The sequence below is a fragment of the Bemisia tabaci genome, chromosome 1, assembly GCF_918797505.1.
Source record: "Bemisia tabaci chromosome 1, PGI_BMITA_v3".
Taxonomy (NCBI): domain Eukaryota; kingdom Metazoa; phylum Arthropoda; class Insecta; order Hemiptera; family Aleyrodidae; genus Bemisia; species Bemisia tabaci.
Window position 1 is genome coordinate 50,250,285 of NC_092793.1, and position 20,309 is coordinate 50,270,593.

The 20,309-nt window shown below is 35.3% G+C and overlaps 1 protein-coding gene across 1 annotated transcript; it reads right to left on the reverse strand.

The window, feature by feature from the left end:
* Positions 1 to 2,514: 2,514 nt before the first annotated feature.
* Positions 2,515 to 18,674, reverse strand: LOC109039510 (SID1 transmembrane family member 1). The gene is made up of 17 exons (XM_019055010.2): positions 18,139 to 18,674; positions 17,294 to 17,436; positions 16,638 to 16,796; positions 15,741 to 15,885; positions 15,141 to 15,224; positions 13,557 to 13,798; positions 11,967 to 12,043; positions 11,102 to 11,177; positions 10,447 to 10,594; positions 9,518 to 9,691; positions 9,010 to 9,127; positions 7,800 to 8,039; positions 7,152 to 7,259; positions 6,547 to 6,674; positions 5,769 to 5,879; positions 4,824 to 4,937; positions 2,515 to 3,812 (listed from the first exon to the last, which is right to left on the reverse strand). Exons 1-17 carry the CDS (start codon positions 18,343 to 18,345, stop codon positions 3,750 to 3,752), a joined length of 2,337 nt encoding a protein of 778 aa, XP_018910555.2. The 5' UTR covers positions 18,346 to 18,674; the 3' UTR covers positions 2,515 to 3,749.
* Between the last annotated feature and the right edge of the window lie 1,635 nt (positions 18,675 to 20,309).

The window sequence follows — 20,309 nt, forward strand, 5'->3', positions numbered from 1 at the left end:
GCAGGCATCACCTCTTTGTTCTCTTATCAGTTATCTAGCTATCTGGAATCTCTCCAGATTCCACGACCGCCCTCCTTCCTCCTTCTTGCAATCTGAATTTGAATGTTTATTGACACCTCTCCTTGCCGTCTGATGATGTGATCAATTCATTGTTTGCCTCATAAAATCTCTCTGAGGAGCCTGCAATAAGAGGAATCTGCAACTTGTCATACATCACTTTGACTTTTGGTCATTACAGAAGCAGTAATTTTGAGCTAGTTTCTTGATATGTAAGTATAGTTCCACTTGATTTGACCTCAGATTTTTTTTACCTCTATTCCATTTATTTGATTAATAATTCACAAAGAGAGGAGTCATAGTGCCAAAAAACTGAGAAATAAGGCGTCAAAAAAAGGAGCTTTGTAAGAAAATTTTGCCTCAAATAATACGCCCAAAAATTTCAAACCGAGATGAAATCAGGAGGATTTAAAGTAAACAGGGCAGAAAATTGTGGTTTTGAAAAAAAAAAAAAAAAAAAAAATGAAAAAAAAAGGTGTTTACTTAAATTTTCAACATGTATTGTTAAAGTCTTTTTACATTAAATTGCAACTTTTTGCTCTCTACTCCGAGAAAAATAAAACATCCTATAGAAAACTTAAATTCCGATTTTTGACCCAACTTGATAAAAAATGTTCTCCTGCAAATTTGCATCTATACATTAGGGACCCATTTTCTGTGGAAGACATCCCTGAGCATTGACTGTCAACTCTGGCCTTAGCAAAACGTATACAAATTGTTAAGATGAGTAAAATTAATGTGAGATTCATGTTTTAGAAAGATAAATAGGTTTCGAAAAAAATTGGCATCAACATTTTGATAAACTCTAGGAAACTTGTAAATTGAAGAAAACAAAAAATATGTAGGTACGCTGCAAAATATCGACTTACCTTGAAACTTGTCATGAGAAGTGTTCTATTTTGTTTCCCTGGTTCATCATTTAGAGTAATTTGGTCCCTCTGCAGCGAGAGGCAGATTATTAAATTGATCTCGTTGATTAATTATAAAGACATCCACACCTAATCACTTTATTAATATGTATTAATAAAATGCATAATCAAGTTATCACTTGAACAAAACCCGTGAAAATGGAAAATCACGATACCCCCCTAGATTGAACTCAATCTAGCATTGGAAATCACGCATTCTTCAAGCTGCAGAACGGACAACCATAGAGAAAATACTGTATTTTCTCTATGGCGGACAACGGAATAGAGAAGTGGAGCGACTGAAATCGATTTACTTTCGTTTGATCGATATTTCATGCCAGATCAATTTGGAAAATTTTGATCGATCGATACATTGATGCTCCCTCATTTTTAAAATCTTGCAAAGCTAATACATTTTTTAGAGAAAGTTTTGAAAGTTCAAAGTACGAAAAGGCACAATCGGAATTCAAAGCGTGTCAATTCATACATGGTGTTCCACGGTTTTGTTGAACCGTTAAAGTGCTAGGGCAGCTGAATCTAGGGCATTTTGGCCCAAAAAGAGCGATATAAAGTGGATTTTTATAATCATAAATAGTCAGCCTTCAATTTCAACTGATACATCTAATCGTACACTTAAGTTTGTTTTGTTGCTTTAGTCTTGTTTTCGGGCTTCTTTATTGTCGTCCAGCGCTCTATCGCCCGCTTATGATAACTCTTTGCTTTCCAAGGCTCATGTCAAAATAGAGATATGCTTACTCGTCAGAAGAGCAAGGAAATGTGGGATGAAAAAAAATGATGAATGTGAGTTTAAAGGCGATTTTACTGTAGTTCAGTTCCAAGGGACTACAATGGTATCAATACAGAACTCTTAAAAGGGCGAAATAATATGCACCTGTGATAAAGTGAGTTCAAGAGCAGAGTATATCCTGAACCGCACTGAACACGGCAAATTGAATGAGTAATTTGGGGACCCTTGCTTTTGAAAACATCCGTGCATTAGCCGCTACCTTGAAGTATCAAGGTAGCCGCAAGGTAGGCCATTAGAAGTATCTAATGGTCTACTCACACGTGCATCAGCATTTCACATCAGGATCAAGCTTAAAAATTTATGACTGTAAATTGCTAGATAATATTGAGGATCAGTCACAAAACCTCTAGTGTTTTTATGCGGTTTCAAAAACCTAATGATTCTCTCATTTTTAGAGTTGGTCAGTTCAACTGCTAACCTTTTCTAACACTAATTTCTATGAATCTGCTTCATTTTTCTTGAATAGCAATTATTTGCCTTGCCCTAAATTTCTAGGAAGATAGAGATTCTTTGGTCTACTTGCCTAACTCACTAATAAAAAAGGCAAAAACTGGTGGAAATTGCTTTCAAGATTTTTTCTATATAACTATGCAATGATTATTCCTGGAAAAATGAAGTGAATATGGAGGTTCTGAAACTCTAAAGTTTCTATGGCTACCAAACTGCAAGTTTGTTTCCAGTTTAAGGTACAGTAATCATAAAATTTTATGACTGCAAAAGACAAAGTATTACAAAATAAAATTATACAGCACGCATAACTTCATTAATTATAAAAAGACATTATAAAATTATGTTCCCATTATGTAAGTAAATACTACAATATATTTATACATACATCAATAGGACATCTCACAGCTTTTTTATCAAAATTCAAGGAGGCAGACCGTTAGAGGTATGAGGCCAGGTCCAAGAAATTGAACAACCATTTTAGGAGAAGGTATTATGTGCACAGGCATTGCTTCGATGGACCAGTTTCATGATGGATCTCTGAGGTATACAAATTTTTGGGAGGGAGAAATTAAATAATAATTTGACTCAGATAAGTCAAACCATCTGATATTTTAAACTACGAGGATAGATCTTGAAATAAATTTACCTATTTCTTTTCTCCAGAACTATCAATTGTAAAAATCAGACTAGCAGTAAAACGTACGTACTTTCAGCTTTCTTACATGCTATGGGTTTTTAAATTTGGTCCAAGCTGTCTTTCTCAAATTTGATAATGAATCTAATCTACTTTTCCTGAGACTTACATTTATTTTTATGTGAAGGTCTGCAGCGCATGGAAAGAGGGCGCATTTGTTGAAGAGGTGAGAGTAAAAAATCTACAATTTCTTTGGAATTCGTGGACCAGATTTCGAAAAATAAAACTTGTCTGAAAGCTATGAGTGTGTATGTTTTAACAGTGGTTTGGGGTTTTTTCTTTACAGTAATGGTTCTTGAGAAAAAAAGAGAAGAATTTTCTTTGAAATCCATCCTAGTAAAAACACTAAAAAAAAAATCTAGGAGAGCTCTCTACAACTGAAGAGGCTACTATTGGAGTTGATGCTTATTTAATGAAAATGTATGCTTGCTTGCATAGGAATATGTTTGAAAAGTCACGTCTGCAGAAAATCAAAGCATTAAAGAGAAGTTTCTCTCTAGCACTAAGATAGTTTATGATTTTATGAAGCACATACATACCACCGTAATTCGCTTTTTAGAAAGATGAGAACAACAATAGCACAGATCTTGGATAATATTTGGTAATTGGAAAAATATATATATATATTAAAATTCACTTAATTCTTTTGAATTAAACTTAAAAAAATGAGTAAGGCTTGGAAGTTAATGTGTAAGCAAAAAAAAAAAAATTACTTACACAAACATGTTATGCTTCATAAATTGCCACTGAAGTAGGTGCTAAAATCACAGATAGTATCATACCTAAAGATAAATAAAATAATACATATGTTCAAAATGACGTCTCTTGCATTTTAAAACACAGGAATCAATTTCCGCTCTTTATCTTTCAGATCGTCATCTAAAGTGAGAAGAACCTGCGGAAAATAATACACACAAGTGTTAGTATGGTTGAGAAACAACATATGTACCATTAGTTTCCCTATAGATATATGTGTTTAAACGGATGAGCCACAAATCGTAGTTCCAAATTGCAAAATGCAGCAAAATTAAATGCCAAAAAAAAAAGGAAGATGACATCGGTCTTGCTTGATAAAGACTCAGGCTAAAATCAAGTGGTGGCAAACAAATAATTTTGAAGTTTGTCATTCTTCCGATTGTGGCACAATAAAATATTTCAACAGCATTACCTTGTCTTGAAAAAAAAAAAAAAAAACCTATCTTATTGCATAATCCCCACCCTCTAATGCTCGGTGGCAAGTAAAAAAAATGGGAATATTATGCACTGTTGTACAATTATTACAATTCTTAAGTCAAACGAAATTCGGGTGACTTTTGATGTAAATTCTGGCAAAGGTCAAAATATTTATAATGATCAAAATTAATATTTTCTTTATATTGTTTTTTGATAGTTTTACATCTTGCCTTCAAGTATTACTAATGCTCTCAATTGTTGATACAAGATTGAAACAGCAAATTGAATGATCTTAATTTACTCGACCAAAATGGTAATCAAAACACAGTTCTGCGGCGAGCGTAACTAATCCATTTTTAAAAAACGGGAAAATATCAACATTTTATGGTAAAGCCAGTGACAAAAATCTGATGATTAATAAAACAAAAAAAGATATTAGGAAAATGCTCATCAATAGAATCTTGTGTGGTAAAGTTGAGCCCTGGTATAATTACTAAAAAATTTGCTGCGTTTGAAAAATTGAGGAAATAATTGAACAAATTCAGTGATTTTAAAGAAGTAAAAGTAAGATTTTCTCTCCAAGATATAGGAAAGACACACTTTTTGGTCTGTAGGTAGGAAACCTTACATAGTTCAAGAAACTAGGAGAAAAGTGACTCCTTGCCTCAGTCACTAATCTGTCAAAAACTAATACGAAAAGGCAGTATTATGTTGCACAGTGGGTTTTACTCACCATGAATGAGAAAAACATGCTACCAGCAGATATCAGGTGCCAGATGTCATGATTGTCGTAAAATTTCAGCAACATACAAGATTTATTGTAGGTTCTAGATTCAGCAGGTGTTAACTGAGTGACAAAAATAGAATGCAATAAATTAGTTAAATCTCCATTTAATTCAATAATCTTACCTTCCAGTGATAGGGGGCCATTGAAGTGTTGCATACGCCATTTTGGACAAATTTTTGATCCCTTCCCTCCCTCCCTGTAATCCTCCCAAAAGCAAATCTTATTAGATTAATGACATCTAAAGAGCAGTAACATGATTCTGAATCCATACTCCCTTACACGCGAGGTAAAAATACGAGATTTTTGGCGAACATGCATGCGTAAAAAAGGGAGCAATATTTGATGTTTACCTACTTGGTAACTTAGCACCAACTACTTGGTGCTTGGTGCCTTATGTACTTGGTATTGCTTGTTACTTGGTGATCATTTTAATTTTTGAGCGCCCTTTTTCCATTATACCTTTTCGATTCATATTCTTTCTTGTGAAAAAATTAAGAATAATAATGTAATTTTACTCCATTTTTATCCTGATGGGATTTATAAAGGATTGGCGGTGTTGACAAGTATAATTTCATACATATTAACAATCATATATTTTTTTGTGATGATGGGAGGAGGATAATTCGGGCTGGAACTTGTGACTCATAAATATTTATAACAATTTCTCTTTTTTTCAACATGAACTCCAGTACTTATAGTAAGCTGTGCTAACTCTGATAGTGTGATCACAGAAATCAGATCACAGCCGAAAAATGTCTTCCTACATGCTGAAGGAGATTTATCTTTACTGACTAGAAAGAATCCTACTCCAAACTAGAGTTAAAAGTTGGAAGTTGTTTTCAAGGCACGAAAATAACAAGTCAATAACAAGAATATATCTTTGGTCCTTACCTGCCAGTTAGTTGATCTGCTCATAAAAAAGTATCCAGAGGCACCCCAAAAAATGACGGCAAAAATTATGTACAGGAAGGGTTGTAGGAGAATCCTTTCACCAGATAGTAGCTGTCATTAGAAAAAAGGGACATTTTCAGATTAGGTGAGTATTTTTTAATGTTCTCTTTATGCAGTGTATTGATGTGGTTTCAAGGGCCTGCTCACATTTGAGGGTACGTATGTAATGAGATGAGAAATTAAATTTTTAGGAGTCAAGCTTTAAGGCCCGATACTTCTTTTACATTTTAGTCGAATAGGTATGTCTCTCTCATACATCTTCTTACATTTCTTCAAGTATAAAAGTTGGATTGACACACATTCAAATTAGAACTAACTATATGAATCAGTGAGCAGTGCAGCCCGTGATCAGATTTTGTTTTACAGCACTCTCCGATTGGAATTCTGAACAGATAATTTCTTTTTTACTCTTTGCTTATTGTTGTGACCAAGTCGTATTAAGCTTGAACCGAGAGAGATAGGTTTGCATGTTCATTTCTTCATGAGACTCAATTAATAGGACAACGTTTAATGAATTTTTTCACATTTTGTTCAATGTTGAATTTTTGATGGGAGGAAATTTACAAGAAGGTTAAATTTAAAACTACTCCCAAATTAATTTCTCCCGAAATGCGACTCTGTGCTTTTTTTGTTAAACTAGGTCCATTTTATCCATGGTCTATTAAGATTTGAATCGGACGGAAGGAAACTTCAAAGGATATTATCTTCATTAACTTACTTTCATGGTGATGTAAAAAGTTAAATATAAAATTAAATTTGCCATGAATATGATCAACAAATACGTTGCAAAATTGCTTCGGTTGGACATCCAGAGATGCACAGCTAGCCCCCAATTACAGGCGTTTCCTGGAAAAAGAAAATTCAAACGTAAAAGGCAGTTAATTATGGAGAAAAATCATAAACAGGTGATACATAAATATGTATTCTTTCCAAGAGATTCATTATCTTCCTGATATTGCTGAAGCTAAGAAAAAGGCAGAGTCAGGCCTTACTTCTACTGAAGTTTTGTTTGCTTTAATACTTTCAGCCTGCGTCAGTTTCAGTTCAATTTGTTCTGTCAAAAGTTAGTTACAATCAATTTTCAGATTAGTCTTGAAATTTAAAAAAAATGACCAAGTTGTGCGTCATATGCAAAATACGAAAGACAAGAGAATTAGATTTACTTCACTTTGCTTTTACATTAATGTTGGAGACTCCTCACCTAATCAATAGAGGACATCGTTGGATTCTTTTTTGACAAATTCTTTCTCGCTCTCTACAATAATGCAGGAAAATTTTTAAATAACGCTATCTTAGTGATTTGAGTGTATGTTATGTACTAACCTAAAATTAGAAGAACCATACGATTGGGATACATGGGTTTACAGTGCCTCAGTCCAGCTCGGAGATTCGTGAAGAATTCGATAATAGTCCTCTTGAAAGAATGAAATCCTAGAAAACAGATAAAAATCTGTATGGACGATTTCAATTTTGGTGAAATAGGAACTATGCAATGGATTGAACTTTCTACAGGAAAAAAAGGCGAATTTCCAAGAATCAAAAACTCAGAGAAAGATTTTTACAGTTTTTTACTGTACTTCTTTCTCAAATCTTTGTACTTAGGATAAAAAAAATGAATGAATGATTAATAGACGGTTAAAACATGGTTTAACCCTCTTTCATTTCTTTTAACATTTGGAAGTATTTTACATTATCAGGGATGCAGAAATTTCTAAATGTTCCTCTTACTAAGAAAAATTGACAGGAAAAAAAGTAAGAAATTCAAGAGGGATTTTGGTAAAATGGATGCGATCCGATGCAATGCTACTGCGATCTATGAATTATGAGAATCTATTCGAACATCAATTTGAAAAATTTGTGGGTTCAGCTGCTTTTCATAGATATAAATAACATAACATAACATAACATAACAAGGTAAGTAATCGAGCTGAAATTTAAAGAAAAATTACAGACTGTTTTACTTTGGCTAACCTAGTTTCCATCGACCCATGTAGTAGATTTGAAGTGATAGAAAAAAACATGTAATGATGTGGAGTGCAGTGAAAACAACGTAGAATATGAAGGAGCCATTGAGAATACCGCACATTCCGATGAAAATCACACAAGCAAGGACTAGATAAGTGGTGTATGCACTCGCATTGATATCAGAATGTCGATTTTGGTAGATTTTTAGCATGGATAACATGGCAATAATATACATGAAACTTGTATCTGAAACAAAAAAATGATAACATTTACAGGCCATTTTGGAATTGCAAGAATAGATACAAAACTACCTATCATAAAGCAGCCATCATCATCAACACAATATATAATTCCATAAGCCCGACCCTTCCGGTCAAAATTCAGCAGGGACCGCCGGGCCAATCAGGGCGCGGATGGTACTGGCTTGACTACCCCGGTCCCTTGAAGATAGAGGGATTGCGCGGCGGGTCCCCGGCCCCGCGCCTCTTGCACCTTTTGAAAGATCGGTTAACCTGTTTGTCCCGCGGAGAGATGCGCAGTTCTTTTTTAGGTCAGCTGATGAATCGATGAATGATACAGCTGAGCCAAAGCGTTAAGGTTAAGGTTGCTATATTTTCTTATTGTTGAAACCGTCATAGTAACGTTTAGGGACTAGAACAACAGAGTAAAAAATGTGAGCAAAAATAGAAAGGTTTTTATTTATGAGCCCCCGTTACAGTAAAACAATGAGAGGTAACTCACAGATGATTGTCAGGCGATTTGAGGGGCTGGAATCAAACCCGCGTCTTGGTGAAAGTTGGAAGGTTACCTGGCGCCTCAGACCACTCAACTTTTGCCAGTACTGACTTCTCGATGGTGAATTTTATGTTCATAGAGTAGAACTAATGCGTAGGCCACTCAGCCACAGCGCAACCTTCCTTACACAGTGGCAGCAGTTGGGGAGCATTCTGCAAATTTGCTGACTTTTATAACATGATTGTAAAAAAAACCTGGATCCTATTTCCAAAATTTGATTGAAGTGGGCTCATAAGGGGACTATCACATGTCGATAACCGCAAAAATCATGAAAATCGGCCCAGTAGAGTGCTCAAACGAACTGTGACATAGGATGAAAATTTATATTGTTTAAATGGGAGAATTCGCAAGTATACTACTTAATATACAAGAAATTGGGCAATATTTTTAAAATCTATTTTGTTCTTAAAGAGAGACGTACCGAACTGAATATTTGAATGATTTGGACAAATGTGATAGCAAGCACTTAGAATCCCTTCCATCATCAGAGCAGTTCCCATGGAATAGTACAGTCCAAAATGATGAGGAATACCTTTTGTCTGAAAGTAGATAGAGGGAAAACATTGTGAGTGTTTGAGAGATTGTTAACTTAAGGTGCAAGGTGTTACAGAGCGCCCAAGAGCACTGTAAAAACGGCTCTTATGTGTGTGTGAAAGATCATTACACTTCTCAAAGAGAGAGTAAGTCAGCAATGCAGCAGCGCAGCGTTAGCATAAAGTTTCTCTGCCACATTCCATTGGCTATACTTCCTCACCTTGTAGACTCTTATCAGAGTGTTGGCCGTGGCATTATGTACGGCTACACGTACTTTTTGAGACACTTTTTAACAGACCTTCTCTTGAGTAAGTTCTCCAAGGAAACTTTTACTTAAATCTTCCCTCATTTGTTAAAAAAACTGGGTGAAAAATTAGGGGATATGCACTACTTACAGAGTGGAGCTGGCAGGCTGCATCCTTGCGATATACAAGTAGTATAAAAAGTAGACCAAGCAATATGTACCCAATGTTGGTGAAGACATGATTAAAGTCGCTTATTTGCAGAAGCCGATGTGAGCAAAGAAAATTGTAGTAGCACATGTCCTGATTCCCGGACATGTTCAACACCTATAAAAAAAGGGGGAGTAACTGGTTTATTTTAGTAATTGAGAATTGAATACAATTCAAATTCAGGAAAGAGCCTATTCAAACACGAGTCTGCAAAATTTGAAAAATGCATTTTTCACCTGGCCTTGGTAATTAAAGGGGTTAACATTGAATGCAATTTCAATATATTAACTTAGATATAGTACACTTAGAAGCACCAGTTTGATTTCTGGTGTCAACAATTGAAGGAAATAAGGAAACTAAAAAATGATGATGGGTCAGCAACATCCGTTTTTTTTTTTTCAAATTCATTTTCTAACAGTATGGAGTGAACTGCGCCTCTAAGAATTTTTCAGATTTATTTTAATCCTAAATGGCAAAGGAATCCTGTTTTGAAAATGACGAAAACGGGATATTTTAAAAATACATTTCAGGTGGGCTCTGATGACATAATTAAGCAGGGTAATTGGCTTTTGCAGATTGATTAGCTTGGCTTTAGGCACTGCCTTGCTTTCATAAACTCGACTGTTAGCTTTCGAATGGTCAGATTTTGATTTGCTTTTACTCTTAGAAATGATATCTTAAAATTTTCAATGAGCCTTTTGGTTTTTTCACGAAATTTTACCCAAAAAAGGCTCTTCTGCAACCCTGCAAAAATTCCTTGCCACTGCCTCACTGAAACTGTTGGTACTATGCAGTATGCATGAATCTTGAGAGGAGTAGAACAGGAACTGGCCAGGTTTCAATAATTCACCAACAAAACTATAGAGTAGTACCTTTTGATAGGTGAAGACTAGTTGCACAACAGGAAGTGAGTAAAATACAGCAACAGTAAGGAGGTTCCAAAAGTACAACCGAGCTTTAGCCTGCACAGCTTGAGGATTTTTTTTCGACAGATCGCTCACGAATAAAAATGTTTTTGTTCTGGAAAAATGATTCGAAAGGGCTATTTAAAGTCAATTGTTGCATTGAAGAAAAATACTAAGTTTAATAAATAATAACATATTTCGACCCATATTGACATGGAGGTGTTCAAAGTTGTGGTCAGCAAGGCGACCAAAACGAAAAAATGCGAGACTCTACCTGTGTACAGGTAATCAGACCACTTGTAATAAGCTTTTTTTCTCGGTAATTTCAGGTCACACAAGGCTTGGGTTTGCTGGGGTGAAGAGGGAATTGACCCTTAGGAATTTTATCGTCCCAAAGCCTCCCGGACGATCTTTATACGCTCAATCTTCCACACAGCTCTAGCTACCTTGCTGAGCTGCAGTTTTCCAAAGGTATTCAGTCTCTATATATATATATGTATTGATTAATTCCACCCATCCATCCGGACTGATATGTTACTTTAATAATTGCCCCCTTGAAGTGACCTCAATTAGGTTGGGTTGTTCCATTAAGTTTTCTTGAGTAAAAAAACAGCATTCTCACCCAACTAATTCTTTGCTTTCTTTACTGCTCTTATCAGTTTCTTCTTCATCTAGAGAGGAATCTGCACTCACAGAATCTGGAAGCAAAACGAATAAAAAACAAACTTGATACCGAGAACATACAACAACAGTACAAATTATAATAATATAATAATAATAATAATAATAAATATCTTTATTTGTTGATTTGAGCACATGACTTTTACTTTCATAACAAAAAACAAGAATAAATATACAAATAAGAAATATTAAGAGAATTATTTCAACTTCTCCCATCTATGAAGTCGTTGATGGAATAGGGAAATTGCCCAAGTTGATGTTGCCTGACCAGGGCATTCTGGCTTCGAGGCTCCTTTTTAATTTTTTTCTTTATGGTAAGTGGTAAATTACACCACGTCTCAAGTCAATGTTTTATTTATTTTTATGACTAAGCTTTCTTTTCTATTTCTGGTGTTGTGGTTGTGCACCACTCTGGACTCCTGTAGTTTCTTGTTGTATAATTTCAAAGATGAATATATGATCAATGCTGGAGCAGTTAAGAGTTGTGATTTTTTAAGATGTACCTTGCAAGAAAGGGGTTGCAAGAGAAGGTTCCTTGTTTCTGAGGGGTGTTTTAAGGACAAGTATCTAGACAAGAAAAAAAACCTAGTCTTCAGTCAAAATAGTTTTTACTTTCTCAACAAACTTGGATTTCAATAATCAGTTCAAAAGTTGCAGGCATGTAGAAAAGAGACTTCAAATGTCCATGCAACATCAACCCAGATAAACCTTGATAGGTACTAAGGATTCTTTCTAATCGTTTAGATTTTTTTGAATATGTACTTTAATTACTTGAGATACCATTAAACAAATTAAAATACACATACCATTTGGATTAATGATTTCACCGGCTGAAATGACTGTGCAAGACTCTTCTGAGACGGTTACAGTTTCCGGGCTCTTCCTAGAATAAAAGAAACAAACAAGATATGTTCCTGTTAGTAAGTTTACCCTCTTAAAAAATCTACTAAAATTGATCAATTTGATTGATTGTGGTTCCAAAATCTTTCCTAGGCTATACACGGTCCAAAAATTATAAGAAATCTAAAATAAAGAGATAAGTGAGAAGTGGTATAACGCTGCCCATTTAATTTTGCTACTAAAAGACTCTTCTGAAAATTAGAATATATCCATAAAGGCAGGGAAAATTGTAGTTATTTTCATTTCTTTTTCAGTAGATTCATCCACAACAAAACAGGATCTGAACATGTATTGCAGCTTTTAAGAATTTCTCACTTGTATAACTCTGTGACAGTTAGATGACAATGCCCATAAGAAGACAATGCTTGATGACAGAGATTCATGTAGGTGAAATAAGAACCAATGTGTTGTGGTTACATTTTTTTTTTTAAACACAAATACCATACAAATATTTTTTAACCACAACACCTTGGTTCTTATTTCACCTACATTACAAAATGGTGTTGTTCAAGTGGAACTCTATTAGCGGAGATTCATGATCAAACCAATCAATGACACCTCATCATTTCAGCTTTGTTTCATGGGAGCCATTCATTTGCATTACAATAACCTACACACTTTACAGATTTCTATACAGTTTTCAACGTTAAGTCAGTAGGGTAATGGAGAATTTGCATACAAATTTTTTATTGCTTCATCTGAAAGTGCTTAAGGAGCTGTTTTCACAGTATTTTTTAAATTTTTTTCTGATATGAGAAATAGTATAAAAATAAATTTAAAAGTGAGAAAATGCACCGCCTAATGACGTCATCTGGCGGCATTTCCCATTTAAACACATGTATTTTAGAAGATTAAATCATTTTGTCAAATCTTCTCCAATAATTGTTCAATTCATGCACCAAAGGTATCCTCGTGTTCAGTTCACTCATTATTTTCCACTTAAACACGAAATTCATCAAATTTCAGACACCTGCAAATTCTCTTTTAACCCATTCGCATGTCATTTACAATGCGGCTATACCATTTGTTTTCCAATGAAAATACTTTTACCTTCATATGAAAAATAAAATCACCAAGAATCCTTCAGGTTAGCGACAAACTTTTCCAGAATGATATTTAGAACAATGCTAACATGGCTATCTATCAAAAAGTTGGAGAGCAATGACGAAAACAATCGCTTAGCAACACCGCGAAATGGCGTGCCATGATGAGTATACTGTCAATCTATGTTTATCCCAGGTGTGCCATGACGAGTATTCTCGTCAATACATTCATCACACTTCTACATCTCAATCACGCTCTTTTATAGAGACTAGTGGCACTCTGAACATGAGTAGTTGGAGATTCTATAGACCCTAAAAGAGAACAAAATTGGATAGAAGATAAAACAATAAATTGATGGGTACAATCCCACTTGCATGAGATGGCTCCAAAACCTAGCACTAAAATTAGTGACAGTAAATTGAAGTGGTAAAAATAAATGAGGATTAAATTACCTGGTACAACACAGTAAAAGGCCTGAAAGTATAAAGACGGAGGAAAATGAGAGTAAAACCGCCAGAGATGCAAATAGGTAATCTTCGTAGTTTAGATTTTTGTTCAATTTAAAACGGATCACTTTCTTCCTATCTGCCTCTGATACATCTACCTCTGGACCATCAACAGTGCTTGATATGCAGTCTGAATCATCACTGTGGAGATCAAATACAATGTACAGACCCTCAGGAAAATCCTGCCGCTAAAAGAAAAAAATCAGATAGAAATTGATCAAAAATATCAAAACGAGTCCTTAGTAAAGTTTAAAACTTATTCAGCGCAATGACATGAATATCTTGAATCGGACAGCTTGACAGCATTTGATGTTACAAAATTTCCTCTCATGTAAATGTTATCCTGAATAATTTCTACAAAAATGATTTGACGAATACTTACACTGAAACACGAATAACCACCTATAGCAGAAAATGTTTTGGTGAGAAATTTGCATTTGAAGTTTTGATTATGAGATGCATCGCTGAGTTTGCGCAGTAGGAAAACTGCAAAACATTTTTTTGTAATTGGTTATACCCTTCGAACAATCCGCTTGCGATTTTGGATAATATTTCAATTCTCACTTTAAAATTGTTGATTTAAAAAATGTTGTTATAGGTGGTTATTCCCCTCGACACCTAGTTTCAACGCAAATCGCTGATTAATTGTTTGAAAAATACAATCAATGCTTTCCGACAGTCATAGAATGTCATGTAACGGAAAATAATGGCCCTGTGACATTGATGCAGTGCGTGACTGCGTGAATGGGCAGAGAAACATCGATATGCGCATGGGTACATGTTTACAGGTGGTTATTTTACCCAACACCAAGTCTCAAGATGAAATGACCATTAAAATTATCGAAAACACAAATTGATGCTTTGTAAACGTCATATATCACCAAGTGATGTAAGTAGGCTGAAAAACACCGGTACTGGTATAGGTGGTTATTCCATCCACCCGCCAGTTGGTCTGACTTCACTGCACTAAAAGTGGATTCTTTAGCTGAGTATTCAAGGTATCGACTTGCCATCACTACCCAGGATACCCAACCGTAAAATAATTACAACAGGACGATGGGGGAGTAACCACCTATACATGTATAGGTGGTTATTCAAGGCGTGGTCTTAATTATAAATGTGACAGAAATGTCACTTCAATATGCATTCTATATAATAGTTTTGCTTTACAATACCTGTCAATGTTAATTAGTTGGTATGCAAATATGCGCTCTTATGAATTTAAACTTTCAAACAATAAAAAAAGAATAAAATTATGAACAATCTCACTCTGCAAAAGACTTGCCAAAAAGTGAATATCAATGGTGGTGATTTTTTTTTTTGAAAAAAAATTTGAAAAACAAATGCTAAGCTCAAGAATGAAGGGGTCCACACCTTTGACCTCAAACTGATTTTAAAAAAGTTAACTCAGAATCACTTGTTGTTAAAAGTTAAAGGTTGCACTGTTGATGTTGAAATTATTTGGGGTTTTAGCCAAAGTAACTCTAATGGCAAAAAAGAATGAAAGTAGAAAGAAAAAATGATGATTACCGTCAGCATAATTCCTCCTTTGGAACTGACCGTTTCCCAATCTCCTCTGTACTGAATTGTGTGTTCCAGATCAAAAACGGGACACTGAAACATTTAGCATGAGAACTAGGGAAAATTGGCTACGTATGTTTATATATTTTATATTCTGACAGTAAAACAATCCATTCAACCATCCCAAAAAAGCAATGTGCAGAGGCAAAAATCTAATAAAAAATTGAAAAAATTAAAGCTATTTTTGATTCACTCCCGTCCACTTAGGCTCACCTCAAAATCTGTCCTCTAGTAAAAGGATCTATTTTCAAGATATATTTTTCCAGGGGTACAGAAACTTTCTGATCACACAGACGGCCACTTGTGTGAAGAAATGGGAAGGGTAGCTTGCTATGACATTTAAATCAGGTGTTTCTTCGAATATTGCCAGGATTTGCGTAATTCTTGCAGAATTGTGGCAATTTTAAAAAAAGGACAAAAAAAGGTCGTACATACAGCTTTGAAAACTTTGAGAAAAAAGGGGTTCTTAATATGGGAGGGTCAATTTGAAAAATGGGAGGGCTAAGAACTTACTGCAAACTTGTAATTTTCTTACAAAAAATGTCTTACTGATATGTTTTGGATGGATAGGGTCATGCACGTTTTATCTGGAGAGTCGATTTCAAGAAGAACAGATGATACGTTTTCACTAAAGTTGTAAAGGAAGAATGCTGGCTCTGAAGGTGTGATTACTGTTTCATATTCATCCTCCAATCTGTGAGTAGAAAGAAAATTAGAGTTATAAATTTATTTTCTTCGGAGAGAAAGTCCTCAAGGTGCTAGAAAATATTATGAAAATGTTGTTCGCTGTTCTTCTCTATTACTGCAGCCACTCAAATCAGGGACAACGGAGAAGAAAAAATGTGTTTTCAAACTGCTGCTGCGTACTATGTCAATGTGGAACATCTGGGATCACAGAATTCTGGATCTCGGTTTCCATTAAGAGTGGGCAGGGGCAGTCAGAAAAGCCACTCAGTTAGTGCATACTTTTGGATTTCTGCTGAGTTTATCCAGCCAATAAATTGCTCAACTTACAGTCTGCTCATACTTTTCCCTTCTCGGAGAATTACCTTGAAAATGAGGAGAGGTCAGGAGAGCAACTTCTAGGATCCCTAGTGAGATAAGAGGGAGACTTTAATTTTGCACGTCTATACACAATTTGAGTTTCATCCATATCGCTCTGCTCTGACTACTTTCCATCTCAGTGCAAAATGGAGCCTTTGGATTATAGACATGTTTGAGCTTGTGGCACACCCCGAGATTTGACACATTGATATTTGCTCAAGCTGGTTCTTGACGATAATAAGAACAGAAAATTCACTTGTCTTTGAATTTCAAAAGATAGTGGGGAAAAATGCCATTCAGAGTTTTTCTTGACCTTGAATACGTTCTTTTCCAAATTAATACCTTATTCTTCCTGATTCCTGTACTTGAGGAAACCTATGGATGAGTTTTGATGGGGCTTACTTGATGCTGAAATTTTGTTGCTTTACAACTTCCAGAGAGAAATTAACATTGGACGGACTGGATGTGGAGACACTAATGACCATTTCATGCTCGCCTTCTGGGTTTTGTACATCCTCTAAATCAGTGCATAGTGTCCTAGATGTACGATGATATGCATAACTGGAACAAAAAAAATCGACTCACAGAACTGAAGATTGCTTGGTTTTTTCGGATGTAATGGGAATCATTTAGAGATTTTATTCACCTATCTAAATTGGTGCGATGGGTCAATTGCACTAGTCGCAGAATTTTGTTTAGATGGTTTAAGCGTACAGATATGCAAAAATGAGTAAGATCTGTCCAAACGCAAAATTCCTTTCTCCTGCATTAGTTTTTGCTGCTTCTAGCATTTGGCCTTCAAACATGATACACATCCTGCCTTCTATTTTGAGTAGATCGGAGCTTGCATGTAAACTTCAGTTAGAGTACATATCATGGAAAACAGGTGTTTAAAATATTCCTTTCGCTGTGTTCCCTTGTTCTACTTCATAAACAATTTCATAAACAAAATTCCAACTCAAACTTAAATTTCATTCTTGATGATAAAGCATTGGCAAATATGAAATAATGTTCACATTGATCAAATAAAAGAAATGAGATGAAGGCAATATACAAACCTATTTTGTTTCGACTGAATAGTGAGAGGAAGCTTCCAAGATAAAACACTTCTTCTCTGCTGGACTACGATTATAATTGGGTATGATTCGTCGGCACTAGTACTACTGATGGTCACCCGAGGAGGCTCCAAGTCACTTACATCCTGAAAGACATAAATTTATAGACAGCGCTCAGGGGCAAATTAAAGAAATGCGGGGGTAGCTTTTTCAGCTATGCTTTCTGTTTCAATCTTAATTGAAAAGCAAAAAGAAAGGGGCACCAATTTTTAAAGCTAGGAGAAGCCAATAGCTAATAGCTTTGGGAAAAATTAATTTGATTCCTGCTCAAGTATGCCTTGGAATCCTTCAAGTAAAGATGCAAGAAATCCTTAAAAATGCTTCTTTAAAAATTTGTCAAGGAAAATTAGCTAGAAACTGCAGTGCTCTTGTGAGACCATTTTGTTAGATGGAGCAGGATGCTCCAGGATTGGCAGGATGGAGGTAACTGCTCTTTTTCATACTGGCTACAGGTCTCACTTAGTTCTTCATGTAATTTGCTGTTCTTCTCGAGACATTTTGGTCAGAGTTTAAAGTGTAAACTCAATAGCAGGTTGCTCCTTTTCTTTGTATAGATATATCTCATTTAGGACCAAAATTAGCAAAGTCTAAGATTTCGTAAAAGTGTTCTGTTGACAATTCTGGTTGACCCATCAACAGTCCTGTAAACAAGCCACCAGGCTCTACCAACAACATTAACGTGCAAGACAACTGTTTACGGATTTTATTAACAGTTGACGAGCGAAAATTTGCTTATTGGTGACCATCCTGAAAGGACAAAGAATTAATGGAGAAAGAGATGAAGTTACCTTGTAATTTGGATATTCAAAGAGATATGAGACAGTCTTGTTGATTTCCATGGTATAAACTTGACAGTAATTTGCAAATAGAGGAATAGGTTTTATTGGAAAAGGGGGTTCATAAATTCCAGTGAGAGACCAATCCCAAGCATTCACATGCTCAGCGGCCAAAATGTGTAAGAATAGGTATGCTGGAAAATACTTAGGAATCAACATGATAAAAAACTGAAGTGTTAGCAGAAAACTTGGACCGAATTTCTACCACAAAAATACATAGATACCTCCTATGACTGTAAAAGTTCACTGATAAAAATGTGAATGGCAATGGTAAGTGGATAGAGTGTCTGTTTATTAATTAATTGCAATGATCGCGAAAATCGTCAATGGGAAATCAATTGAACATTATCCCACCTCGTATCATGCTCGCAAAATTTTGCTAGAAATGGGAATGTGATGTGAATTTAATTTGAATGTGAATGGAAGGAAACACTTCATAGTAACTTCGCTGATGTTTACTTTTTGCAGGCGGAGGAAAGATAAGCTGATAAGTGTTAAGCATGGCTTCCTCGAGCGAGCAGAGCAGTCCGGATGGCTGCGACGGCCGGCAACTAAGCGCTCCCTGGCGGAGAAAGATTTGCCTTCTCGTGGATTCTCTTGTGCGTTGAGGGCTAAATTCTTGAAAAAAAGGGTATATTTTTGGCGTTTTCCGACCATTTTCGCCTGAAGCAAAATTGCTCCATGACAGTGAAGGGTGAAAAACTCGATTTTTGGCAGATATACGTGATCTTACGGATTTTTGTGAGGTCCAACAACTGATAGTAACAGAAGGTTGCGAGAGTCCTACGCGAGGTCGCAGCACTAGTAACTGCTCACAGATGTTTACATTGCCATTATGAAAGTTTAGGGTCCTATGAAAAAAAATGATGCAACCTCTCCGATTGGCGGCAAAATCGGGACAAGTTTGAAATTCAAATAAAAAGCGGCAACGGAATAAAAAATTTCAACGGAAAAGAAACCAAAGCCGTCACACTATCGATGAGGACTTTTCTGGGGGGACCCAGGGGGTCATAAGGACTCACTATGCCAAAAATCAGCTTGTTATTGAATTTTTCCCTTAACTTTTGTATAGTTCCTCGACTAGTAGACCGGATTTCGGGGCTCCGCTACGCTGCCGCTGCCATATGGGGAACGCGTGTTTCGCGTTGGTTTACCTATTGCTTGCAACTCTAAATTTTTTTTACTTGCACTAAAATAAAAACAGACTTACTTGAAGAACGCAAAATTTCCTATCAAAAAATTCGTGGAAAAAAAAAAAAAAAAATCACTGACCGAAAATGTGGGGTTTTAAAAAAGCCACGACATAAAATCTCATGATCAGCAACCTTCTTTCTCATTTTTCTCAAAATTGTCGATTTCAGGGGAAAAAGTCTATGAACCTTTCAGAAAGGACATAAAATTTCCTATCAGTTTACGCACAGCATTTTTGAAAAAATAATTATTGCGGCCGAAAATATGGGTTTTAAAAACGGACGAGGCAAAAATTCTTGTTATCAGTGACCTTTTTTCCTCATTTTTCTTGTGAATCGTCGACTTTTGAGGAAAATTTCAAACCTTTTAAAAAAGGAAGTAAAATTTACTATCTGTTCATTACAAAAAAATTATGAAACCAAAAATCCTTATGACCAAAAATACTCTAGTAACAGTGGCTGTTGAGAAAAGTTGTAAAAAAAACTCGTAAATTTTGGGAGAACTTAAAATTTACTTCAAAATCACTTGAAAATTACGTAAAAAAACTCTTGAAATATTCGTATCAGAAGATCCTTATTGGGGCTTTTTTTACATAAAATTGAAGAAAAATTTTAGGTACATTTTTTATGAACTTCCTGCGAGAAAAAACGAGGGGAAAAAAAGTGAACAGAAAAGTGTAAAAGGAAAAGTTGCAGCCCATAAAAATTGAGGATATAGTTTGTTGTTTTTCACGTAAATTTTACTTTTTATTTTAATTAAAATAACACTATTTTTTTTATTTAAAAGAATTCCCCGAAAGAGTTTCCTAAAACGAGTATTTTAAGAGGGTTTTTTACTTAAAATTTACAAGTTTTTTACATTTTTTTGGACAACTTTTCGTAGAATTTTTTCTAAGAGTCATTGATGCTAGGACATGGACTTAGCTGCGGCAA

Coding starts and splice junctions, on each gene's coding strand:
- LOC109039510 (XM_019055010.2), bottom strand. CDS start 18,345: ATGTTGATTCCTAAGTATTTTCCAGCATACCTATTCTTACACATTTTG. Junction 13,799..15,140: donor AAGGAGGAATTATGCTGACG/GTAATCATCATT, acceptor TTTTTCTTTTAG/CGGCAGGATTTTCCTGAGGG. Junction 11,178..11,966: donor TGAAATCATTAATCCAAATG/GTATGTGTATTT, acceptor TTTTGCTTCCAG/ATTCTGTGAGTGCAGATTCC.